This window comes from Phodopus roborovskii, unplaced genomic scaffold, assembly GCF_943737965.1.
Source record: "Phodopus roborovskii unplaced genomic scaffold, PHOROB, whole genome shotgun sequence".
In the NCBI taxonomy this organism is placed as follows: domain Eukaryota; kingdom Metazoa; phylum Chordata; class Mammalia; order Rodentia; family Cricetidae; genus Phodopus; species Phodopus roborovskii.
This window is the reverse complement of record NW_026126409.1, coordinates 10,567,250-10,579,439: the sequence shown is the minus strand read 5'-3', so window position 1 is coordinate 10,579,439 and position 12,190 is coordinate 10,567,250. Positions and strand designations below refer to the sequence as shown.

The following is a 12,190-nucleotide window of genomic DNA, read 5'->3' as shown; positions in this document are numbered from 1 at the left end:
GAAGAGGAGTAGGGGAAGGGGAAGGGGCAGCTGAACCACCGAGTGCTGGGGATCCATCGTGTTGCATGGGCTTTGACACCAGACTGGCACCAGTCACTTAGAGTCAGGACAGAATGAAATCCCATTCTTCTGCTCATCCTGCTGACTCTGGATGGCCTATGCCATGCCCACACTGCCAGGAGAGTGTAGGGGGGCAGCTGTTGGTCTCCAGAATGTAGTAGAAGCTGGGGTTGAAAGCTCAGGGGTTTTGGCTTAGTTAAACAAGAAAGAGTAATACACACTGAATGTGTGTTTGGTGATAGTACAGTGGCTGTCAAAGCTGCTTTTGATCACCCTGCTGACAGGGAAGCTGACCCTCTGCCTGCCTTTCCCACAGGTCTTCAAGGCCCCCCAGGTCCCCCAGGTCCATATGATGTCATCAAAGGAGACCCAGGGCTCCCTGGTCCAGAGGGTCCCCCTGGTCTAAAAGGACTCCAGGGACCACCAGGTCCAAAAGGACAGCAAGGTGAGGCCTCGGGCTGTGTAGACACCTGGATGTATGTGTGGTTTCCTATCACCTATGTGTCCAAGCCCAAGAGTTTGAATAGTAGTTGATTATACAAGCATGTTTAAATAGGACTCGCTTTAAAGTATACCAGACATAGTAATAAAGTTTTTGAAAGCCCCTCCCCCTCGGGTACACATACACCAAAAGCAGCCAAAATACACAAAAACCAGCGCCTTTCAAAACAACATGTCTAGGCTTAGAAACATCCAGAAGCTTGCTTGGCTCTGCTGGCTCAGAGCACGGGAGAATGTGAGCCGGGAGGCCTTGCAGTTCCTTCGCTGTGTTCCCAGGACACCCTCCCCCAGGTGCTTGCCATCATTGACCACTTCTGTCTCAGGAGCTGGTGGGTAGAGGGCGGGTAGAAAGCAGAGGGGTTTAAGGCAGTGTCCAGGAAAAGTCAAACTTAAGTTTCTTACCAGCTAACTGTACACATGAAAACAAAAAACTGTCACATCAGCCTTCTGTGGCCCGGACACTGAGTCTCTAGACCAGTGGTTCTCACCCTTCCTGGTGCTACAACCCTTTAATACTGTTCATGACCCCCAACCATAGCATTGTTTGGTTGCTACTTCATAACTGTGTTGTTACTGTCATGAATATAATGTAAATATCTGATACTCGACCCTGTGGGGGTGGGGGTCATGACCCACAGGTTGAGAACAGATGCTCTAGAGCATGGCAAGAAGGGAGGTTAAGCCAGCCCCTCTCTGTCCCCCTTACTTGTCCCTTTATGGATCTGGCTGCCCCATAACATCCGCAGGAAACCTGGGGGAGGTCAGGGAACAGTTTGAGGGATGGTGTTGGGGAAATATTCCCCACAAGCAGTATGTCAGCAGAGACTCCAGCAGAGGGCGCCCTGGGCTCTTCAGGAAGCAGCCAGGTCCACCCAGGCCCTGATGGGCTGCCAGAATCCATAGACTGCCCAGGCACACCTTCTCACCTCAGTCCAGACCTTGTGCTTGCTTCCCAAAGATGAAAAGTCACTTTCCAGTAGGGAAGAAAGAGGAACAGTGTGGTGCCCACCACACAAGATCACACATTCTTCTCCCTCTCCTACAGGTGTGACAGGCTCAGTGGGCCTGCCTGGACCTCCAGGTGTCCCTGGGTTTGATGGTGCCCCTGGCCAGAAAGGAGAGACCGGACCCTTTGGACCACCCGGTAGGTCTTCACAGCAGAAACAATAGATCCAGGTCTGGGAAACCTCAAAAGGAAATTAAAGCAGTACTGACAGGCTACCAAGGAAGCCCACATCTTAGAGGAGATAGGCTCATGGCTCAGGGGGAGCTAAGACTTGGTTTCTACATAGTGACAGAGAGCAGTTGAGGTACAGCGTGCTTCCCAAAGCAGCCAAGAGGGCGGCCCCTGAGGCTTCCTAACAGCACGGTGTCCTACAGCTATGGAAATTCTGTTTGGCCACAGCTAGTAGAAGGTAGAACTGAAAAAATAATAATGTCTGTTTTTCTCAAGGCCGCTGGTATGGGACAAGCTTCATATGCTTTCATGGGAACTGGGATTAGCTAACTACCCCACAGTGATGTGGCGTGTGCTGACACCAAGCTGTCCCAGGGGCAAAGAGCACAGCCCTGCAGACGTGGGGCTGCATGTGGTTTGGCTGTCCCAGGGAAGGCAGGGGCAGCTTGACAACCTCCTTGAGGCTATTGCAAACTCAGGCTTTCAGAAGAGGGCAAAGCTGTCCGAATGATTCTGTGGTGACCCCACTGCAGGGGCCCCAAGAGTCTTTGGGAGCCGAGCAGTGGAGTTGGAGTGTAGGGTATGTCTCTTGCCACACTCTGGGCTCATGAAGCCCTGCCAAGCTGGAATGTGGAAGAGGAAGGAATATCCCCCAGCCCCCAGAAGAGGTCTGTGTTTCATTATTTAGTTTTAGCTTCATTATTCCCTTAGCATTTGCCTTGTGCTGTGAAAGGTTAGACACTCCGGATGCTACAGTTCTTTGGAGATGGGTTCTGGGGGATATAGAATGGTAACAAAGGCATTGATTCTTCTACAGGTCCAAGAGGGTTTCCTGGCCCACCAGGCCCTGATGGTCTTCCAGGATCCATGGGTCCCCCAGGTACCCCATCTGTGGACCATGGCTTCCTTGTGACCAGGCATAGTCAGACAACAGATGATCCGCTGTGTCCTCCAGGGACCAAAATTCTCTACCATGGGTACTCCCTGCTCTACGTGCAAGGCAATGAGCGGGCCCACGGGCAGGACTTGGGTAAGATGCTTTTCTTTCCCTGAGTGATATGTGCCCGGTTCCCAATTAGAACCTTGGTGGCCTGGTCTCTGCCACAGCGTGGTGGGCCAGATAGGCAGTGACTCCTGAGGAGGGCTGCTTGGCTTCCCTTCAGCCTCACCCAATGACCCTTGAGTTCAGCAGCCTCCATTTGTCGTTTGAGAAGCCATGGAATAAGAGGGCTGAGTCCTTGGAAATATTTAAGTTGACCAAGCTTCAGCTCCCACTTCTAGTGATTAGTGGTTTGAGGTTTTCTTAAAATGTGGCTGCTCTCGTAGAAACGTGCCATGTTATTCTGATGGAGGCTCTCTCCATTTCATGTACTGCACCCTCCCTACCAATTATTTGACCTCACCAGGAAGTTATATATATTTGCCCGTTATCTTCATCTGCTCCAGGGACCCTCCACCAAGTTAGGCCCTAGTGTTGTGTACGTAGTGATGTAACTGGATAAAGTTAGAACCACAGTGACAGCCCACTCTGTAGCCACCCAACATTCCTCCCAGAACAGACTTTCCTCCCCTGGCAAACTGGACATGTTTCCTTTCCTCACTCCCTCACACCTGTCTGCATCGCTCTTCATAGTTTCCCTTTTACCCAACCAGTTGCAATCTCATCTGCCGCTGGTTCACCGTCGTCATCCTAGCCTCCTCTGCCTGTTTGCTTCCTTCTCTTTCGGAGAGTAAAATGTCGGTTCCCACCCTCGCGGTGCTCAGTGGAACGTGAGGCTCAGAGTGCAGGTGCTCACCTCTGTGTTTTCCTCGGTGCAGGCACGGCTGGCAGCTGTCTGCGCAAGTTCAGCACCATGCCCTTCCTCTTCTGCAACATCAACAATGTGTGCAACTTCGCCTCCAGGAACGACTACTCCTACTGGCTGTCCACGCCAGAGCCCATGCCCATGTCCATGGCGCCCATCTCCGGGGACAACATCCGGCCCTTCATTAGCAGGTGAGCTCAGTGTTCACAGAGACACATAGAGGATTAAATAAGAAGCAGCTGTCCATACTTGGCCTTGAACTCACAGAGATCCACTTGCTTCTGCCTCCTCAGTGCTGGGATTAAAGGCATGCATTACCATGTTCATTTTCTTTTTTAAAAAAAGTGTGTGTGTGTGTGTGTGTGTGTGTGTGTGTATTCATGTATGCATGTGAGTACAAGCATCCTTATAGCTAGAAACATCAGTTCACTCTGGAGCTGGAGTTACAGGTAATTGTGAGTCACTTGGTGTAGATGCTAGGAGCCTCTCCTGGGTCCTTTCTTTGCATGTTCTAACCTCAGTAAACCTCCAACTCCCAAATGTCTTTCTTTTTTAAAGGATGATTTGTGACCCATTGAATGGGTGCACATGATTGCATTTCATTTATCTGCACATCCACCTCTCACCTGCCAATGGTTATCTGGGCTGACTGTTCTAAGGGCACTGGGAATGTGGGTGTTTACACCTAACTTGCCTTCAGTCCTTTTGCTGCATCTAGAATTGGAATTTCTGTATCATGTGTTGATTCTATTTTTAAGTGTTTAAGAAACCTCCATACTGTTTTCCCTCAGTGGCTGTGCCCTTGGCATTCTGGCATTCCCACCAGCCACGCACAAGGGTTCTTTCTCCCCCTTCCTCCATGGCCTCATCAATGTTTGTTATTTCCTGTTTGTTTGTTTGTTTGTTTTTGTAGCTCAGTGGTTGTGAAGTCCAAGGAACTATAGTACTGAATATGTAATATATATCTCATCTGCTTATATAGTGTTTGTACATAAAAAATACACAGATCTATGTCACTTAAATTTATGCATAATCCCCAGTGCCTCAGAATTAAGTATGCAATAATAAAGATCCATTTTTACGTTTTCCCTTATCATCAAATTTTGCCCCCTTGAGGCAGTGTTGCACACATTGAGAATGCATGTGTCTCTGGCTGAGTGATTCCTAAATTAAGCTCGTCCCTGCTGACATCTGGGGTGTTTTCAACTCAAGAGCTTGCCTGGTGGGAAGTCAGACAGGAAGTTTTATGAACTAGAAGTGTGAGTTGTTCTATTTTCGTCCACTTCCATCAAATTAAAAGTTGACTGTTCAGCTGTACTGAGAACTAACAGAAACACGGAAATGGACAAACTCACTTGGCTATGAGCTTTCTTTATTGACCACAGAAAGAATGAGAAGTTGGGAGTTTTACTTAGGAGGTTATGAGAGAGCACTGGGCATTTCTAGATTCCCTTTGGAGGCAAGTCTCAATATGCAGCCCAGGCTGGCCATGAACTTGAGATCTTCATGCCTCAACCTCATAAATGCTGGGATGATGGATCTGCTCCACCATGTCCAGGTCTCCACAGTCCCTCTAAAAATAGGAGCATGAAGAAGGCCTGGCAGATCAGCTCTACCAGAGGGTCCTTTATGGTTGTGCACTGAAGTTTCTTAGGATAGCATTTTTGAATCTTTATCTTTTGAAGCTATCAGAAAATTAATTTTATTGGTCTTAGGCTGGAAAATGTCATTTGTTATGCTTCAAGACTACATAGAGCATACAACACTCCACACACCCGTGTGATCTGTATGCCCAGTCCATACTAAAGAGAATTAACTTTTTTTGTGTGGTTTTCTTTTTTAGCTATCCTTGGAAAACAGGTAGAGAATGATTTATCATTTATGTTTCTTGATTACATTCAGAATGGCATCCATGATGCTCTTGATTTTTTTTGTAGATATAGGCTCCGGAGAAGTGTTTGTCTCTGGACGCGTGTGTCTCCACAGGGCCTCCTGGTTCTGTGAGTGCACGTGAAATGCCAACTTGTTTCAATGGCTCAGAATCTGACATTTGGGGCTCTTATGTCCCTGCAGCTTGAGGGGCCCTCCAGGTCTCACCCCAGTCATGGTCCTTTAGCCACACATGCCTCTCTGATTCCCCATTGTAGTGACATGGCTCTCTTCTCCCAGGCTTGAGAGCTATTTTGATGGTTTCCAGCAATATCTCAGGACTTCCAGGTTCCTTCTTTCCCATGGGAAGGCCCAAAATGTAATTTTAGAAACGCACAAATATTTGCTTTTGAGTTTTGATCCAGAAAGGTGGCAGCTGCTGTCTTTACCCTATTGGTCATGATTTCTGATTACTTTCTGGCTTTCTGCAGGCAGGAGTGGCTACAAAGCCACAGTTTAATCACCTGAGTGGAAAGACCAGTGGTTAGAGAGGGAGGGAAACTACAGGAGGCCTGGGCTGGGACAATGACTGTGGCCGAGTTTTTTCATCAGTACAAGGAATGAGGCCAGTGACGGCACACTGTCTCTGACACTGCCTTCCCTTCCCTGGCCACCCTTCTGGAGGGCAGGGATGCCCCCCTATTCGGCCACCTGAAGTCCCCCAGCACTGAGGCAGCCTGGGAAGGAGAGCACTTCTACAAGCTGTCATATTTCCCATGCCTGAGGGGCAGAGGGCAGCAGATGGGCAAGGCGATTTCAATTTCAGTGGCTGGTATTTAATGGGGCCTCTTAATTCATCTGCATTCGTGTGAATAAAGTAGAAAGTGCTTGCACAGGCACACAGACACCCCACCACCCCTCCCACACTCACACCCACATACAGACACACCACACACACACCCCACACACAAAATGGAATGACTAATTCTGCTGCCCGCCTACTTCCCGTCCATCTGTATGCAGAGCTTGCTGTAATTATTCACAAGTTTGTACTCATTTAGCAGCGTGGCTAACACTCTCTTCACTCTGTGACTGGAATGTAATTATTTTGCTGCTGCTGTTTGTGTTTTTAAGCATCACACTCCCCCACCATCCGGTGCTCCCTTTCTTGGGTGAAGCTTCAGAACACTGGATGCCCTTGCTGTTTTCATTTGCCCCCTGGTACAGTGTCACAGCTGGGCTTGAGCCAGCTTGGCACCAGAGGAATCTTATCTTGAGGAGGGGCTGGATCAGAGCTTCCCCTCTGCCAACTTTTCAGATCGATGGTTTAAAAAGCAACTTGTTTTTGAATTGAATGTTTAAAGTCAGAGATGGGCTTGTACAACCAGCAAGGATGCCCTGAACTAGAGTCTCATCACTGGCCACATTTTTCACTTAGAGTTGAGCCAGGTGAAAGCAGGAAAGGGGGGGGGGAATGGGTCACTGAATGCCTGCTCCTTCCCCAGGTGTGCAGTGTGTGAAGCACCCGCCATGGTGATGGCCGTGCACAGTCAAACCATTCAGATCCCGCAGTGCCCCAACGGTTGGTCCTCACTGTGGATTGGCTACTCCTTCGTGATGGTGAGTGTTTCGGGGACTTCATTTCCTTGGAAGCACTCCCATTAATTCCTGTGTCCCCCAAGTTTCCTAGACCATCCCTTCTTGAGCACAACTTGGAGCTTGGCTTGTTGCTTGCTCCTCAATGTGGGAAATTGTTGCCTGCCATGATCAGGAGCTGCTGGAGTGTGAAGCTTCATAGCCATGTAGCCAGCCCTCAAAGCCTGACCTGCTCCTCCTGTGTATTATTAAACCCACCCCCCCCCCCCCCCCGCTTGAAAGCAGAGCACCTGAGATAGGTGGGAACATGGGTATTGCCTTCGAGCTTGCACTGTTTCAGCCAAGGCATTGGCCAGGAGGAGACCCTCTCAGGTTAATACCCAGAATGCACCTGGGCAGTGAAGCTCACTGCACTATTCTACCAGGTTAATTCCCAGAATGTACCCTGAGCAATGAGGCTCTCTCTCCTAGCCTCACAGGTTAATTCCCAGGATACACCTGGGCAGTGAGGCTGTCCCCTGTCATCTCTTGCCTGTTTTCAGATGTTTGTTGACCCCTGGGACCCTATCTTTTGAAAAGCCACTTTCTACAGGGAAAGTTCCCTGTGTGGAGAGTTCATCATAGCTTATTTGACTTTACTGCCATACTGAAAAGTATTGGTTAAATGCACAACCAAGTCCTGAAGCCAGTAAGAAAAGGGGTAAGAATTTACCATTCTCAAATAAGTGACCCTACACAGACATCTTTACCGTTCTCTTTAAAACCATAGGGCAGAACCAAGTTGTTCATTAGCCTTATTATTTGACAAGAAAAGGACTTCCTGATTATTTTCTAAGGAAGCAGCGTGCCCTTGGAGCTTCACTGAGGAGTGCCTGTGGCTCCTTCCTAGGAACAATGAATCTCTCTCTGGGTGATGAAACCTCAGACCCATGCCCTATGTCTGTCCCATAGCATACCAGCGCTGGAGCTGAAGGTTCTGGTCAAGCCCTTGCATCCCCCGGGTCCTGTCTAGAAGAGTTCAGAAGTGCCCCGTTCATCGAGTGCCACGGCCGAGGAACATGCAACTACTACGCAAATGCTTACAGCTTTTGGCTCGCCACCATAGAGAGAAGCGAGATGTTCAAGTAAGTCAGAATGACCCCCTGCCCCCTGCTGGAGGGCTCTAGTCCCTTGCTACCCTTTCCTTTTCATTTTCTATGACCCACCATGTCAGAGGCTGCTCTGTAAGTGCAGATCACCCATATGGTTTTCAAAGGCGAACCAAGGTGAAAGGCTCAGTTCTATTCGTTGGGGAGTCAAGAAAGAAAAAAGGCCATTTGCCGGTTTTTTGTGGATGAATGTGCTAACATGTTATAAAAAGCAGCTGAAATCTTCAAGCAGCAGGTGAAACATTGCATCCTTACTAGCCAGTGAGGAGGGCAAGCCGCTCATCTCTGTGGCATTTACATGATGGGTCCAGTGTATGCCAACGGTGTGTTCTAAGGAACTCAACCAGAGACTTTTTTAGACCCGTAAGGAGAAAAGTCTCTTTCAACACAGTGTTGATGAAATAATAGAGATGTCTTTCCCTTCCCATGCCTTCCCACTTCTGAAATTCACCTGAAAACAATGGTCCCAGGGCTGCTGGCTTTGTGGAAGTTAATTTGGTCCATCTCCAGTGGTCTCAGTCATGTCCTCCATCCTCCATCACATGTCTGTTACGAGCACTTTCCTGCCAGTCCCACAGCCCCAAATAACATCAGCCCCAAATAACAGAGACACTGTATTAATTATGAAACTGTTGGCCAGTTACAAGTGTTTCTTATTGGCTAGCTCTGTCTTAAATATTAGCTTATTTCTATCAATCTAAGTGTTTCCACATGGTCTTATCTTACCGGAGAGAGGGTCCGGACCTCTTAAGCCTCTTTCATCCTACATCTCGATTCCTCCCTACTACATCTCCCAGAATCCTCCTTGTCTCCCAGTCTCGCCCATCTTGCTTTCCTATTGGCCAACAGGGCTTTATTCATTTACAGAATGACATCTCTCATCACATGTTGACAGGAACAAATACAGGTGGCTGATGGGGGTAGGCGCTTCACTGCTGCTCCCCAGATCAGGCTATACTCTCCTGCAGACAAGCCTGGCTGTCTTCTCTGTTTTAGAGATAGCCATGAGGAACTCTGCTGTTTTCTTGTCTTTCAACTTAGATCATTCTTTGCTAAACACCCCGAAGTATCATGTTCTCCACTAGCAGTTTATGGGAAATTGTCAGATGCAACATTAGCAAACACAGTCTCAGCAATGGGAACTAGACTGCTCCTTCCACCTCAGTTGTGGGAGAGTGGGGAGGGCTTTATAATAGGTTAGTAGTGAACATGGGACTTTTGCTTTGAGCAGGTCCCCTTGGTTATAATGAACCAAAATGCCTCCGTAAAGAAAATTAGATTTTTTTTTCTTTTTTCTTTTCTTTCTTTTTTTTGTCTGCATTTTTTTATTAATTTATTTTTTTACATTAGATTTTTTTTAATTTAGAATTTGCAGTGGAATTTGATAGAGTAAGTTCCTTCAAGTTCAGGACAAGAAACTTACATATGGCGAGCTACATTTAGTAGGATTTGATTAGTACCAATCAGTATTAAGACTTCCCTTTTGGGGGTCAAGATAAGTCTCAGCTGCGAAATGATTCCTCTCTTTGACCTCATCCGAGGCCAGGTGTATCTAAACACTTCCAGGGTTGTGAACACATTTTGAGTGTCAGGTCATTATTCCAGGTTTGTCACTTGTCCTATCATCCAACAAAATTTAATGAGCCCTGACTGTTCAGTATTGTGGAGAAGAATATTCCTCCATACCCTGGCAAGGCCTATTAGAGACAGTGAAAAGCTAATTATAGTACAAAGCATAGGATGGTTCTGTGCCTGTGAGGGGACCTCAGCTGGGCTTGGGTGGTATCATGTGTAAAGATAGTATCTAAAACACATGCATGTTTTGGAACCATGGTACTGGGTCCCAGTGCATGCTTGCTCACAGTTCAGGTGGACAGTGGTTGATTGTCATCAGTGGTCCACCAGTTGATGCTGACAGTGTGACTCTGTTTGTTACAGGAAGCCCACGCCATCCACCTTGAAAGCAGGAGAGCTTCGCACGCACGTCAGCCGTTGCCAAGTGTGCATGAGAAGAACATAACGACGCCCGCCTCTGCCGCCGTCACAACATGGTGCTACTCCCTCCTCGTCCTCTCCTCCCTCCTGTTTTATTTTTAACAGCAATGAACCCTAGAATTATACCCCATGTACCTCACTGTCCACTATGAAAACCATAAAAGTGCCTTATAGGGATTTGCCTAACTAACACACCCCGCTTCGTTGGCTTCTGTTTGCTGAAGGAAAAGGACAGACAGCAATAAGCTTCCCATAGTGGCACATACCAAATGGCACTTGTGATCAAATAAAAGATGAATTGCCTTTTGTAATCCAGTGCACTGATGTGTGAGGTGAGAACTCCATAAGAAACCCAAAGGTGCTAGGGGTATGTGGTGCCCTTCAGACAGCCCACAGTCCGTTTCAACCTGTCATCCCAGATGTGAGTGTCTGTCTATGCCACTGTCTAGTGTTTCCAGATCAGATCCCTCAATGGTCTGTGCCAATAGCAGTCAAGGAAACTGGTTTTTTTTTTTTTCAACCCTTTACATGGAATTCCATCTTTTCAGCCCCAAACACAAACTCATGCCCTGTGTGGTACTAAGCAGCTGCTTTTGTGGAAGTCATGGCTTTCCTGTGGAATAAAGATGGTCCAAAGGTAGACAGAAAATAAATATATATATATGTATTAGTAATTTATATAGATGTCAGCAATTAGGCAGGTCAAGTTCTAGTGTAGAGCCCACTGTTAATAAAGCATACTTCGTTTTCATCTCTCGAAGGCTGTGCTGTTCCTTCACAGGGTTTTCAACACCAGGCCACCAAATGTGAAACACTAGCTTTCCTCATTTATTTCCAAACCAAAGAAGGTGTTATTGCCAAAGCCAAATCCACTCATAAACATGGTGTCTATGATAATGAGCCCTGTGCTTGGCGCTTACTGCTTTTACTCTGTACGGAGTATTTTCAGGGTTTTAAACACTAACCACAGACTGAATGACTTACTTCCAAGAGCGATGACAGCCAAGGCCTTTGTTAGCATCCCTCATCCTGCATCCTGACAGCATTTCACACCCGAGCACACATGGGCCACTTCCCAGCTTCTCATGAGCTGTGTCACAGCTCCTACAGGGAGTGGACAGGTCGCAGGAGGGCAGACTCGGACCACTATGCTTGAAGTGACGTTTCACTAAAAGTCCCCCAAAACGTTTTTAAGACTACTAAGGCCTTCTGTGTAATTTCTTTAAATGTGTATTTCTTAAGAATTCAAATTTGTAATAAAACTATTTGTATAAAAATTAAGGTTTTATGGATTTGTTGCTAGGATTGCCATTGAAACATTAAAAGAAAAGTTACTACACGTACCGCTAATAAACCTGTAAGCTTTTGCTTGCGTAATTTAGATCATTTTCACTTTGTATTTGTTCAAACAAGAGTCCTGGACTGTTGGTAATTTATAGTGATTAACTACAAAGGAGACGGCCCTCCTCCCTTCCTTCACTGCTCTGTCAGCCCAGGTGCTGTCAGACCCAAGGCAAGCAGAGCTTCAGCAAGCACATGAAAACACATATCCTGCCATTGAGACTGATCCACCTTAGAGGAGCTGGCACACTTCTGTCATAGAGGGAACTAGAGCAGAAGGTTGGATTAAAATCACCTCAGGTGGTAAAGGCAGACATGTGCTGGAGACATGGCTCAGTCAGAGGGTGGATGTGGACCTCTAACATGAGCAGAAGTCAGGTGTGATGGTACACGCTAGTGATCCCAGCACTGGGGAGACAGACAGGCGGATCCCTGCTCTGGTGCTTGCTTTTGAGCCGATCTGACTGAATTGGGGGTTCCAGGTTCAATGAGAGACTGACTCAAGAAATACGAGTGACTAGGAAAAGACACTAGCTGTTGACTTTTAGTCTCCATGTGCACACACACACACACTCATACAAAAACAAAGTGTGGGGGGGGCGTGTATGTGTGTGTGCACGTGTACATGCATGGACATGTGTGTGTGAGACAGTGTCTCACTATATAGGCCCCCTGACTGATCTGGAATTTTCTCTGTA

General features: G+C 47.3%; 1 protein-coding gene across 1 annotated transcript in view; it reads left to right on the top strand.

Moving 5' to 3' along the window:
• Positions 1-11,532, top strand: part of Col4a1 (collagen type IV alpha 1 chain) — a 106,096-nt gene extending 94,564 nt beyond the window's left edge. Inside the window, exons 46-52 of the mRNA XM_051181976.1 lie at positions 377-505; positions 1,607-1,705; positions 2,556-2,768; positions 3,557-3,734; positions 6,918-7,032; positions 7,960-8,132; positions 10,095-11,532. Of these exons, the coding sequence (XP_051037933.1) occupies positions 377-505; positions 1,607-1,705; positions 2,556-2,768; positions 3,557-3,734; positions 6,918-7,032; positions 7,960-8,132; positions 10,095-10,176 (989 nt within the window). The 3' untranslated portion in view covers positions 10,177-11,532. The remainder of the gene's footprint in view (positions 1-376; positions 506-1,606; positions 1,706-2,555; positions 2,769-3,556; positions 3,735-6,917; positions 7,033-7,959; positions 8,133-10,094) is intronic.
• Positions 11,533-12,190: the final 658 nt, after the last annotated feature.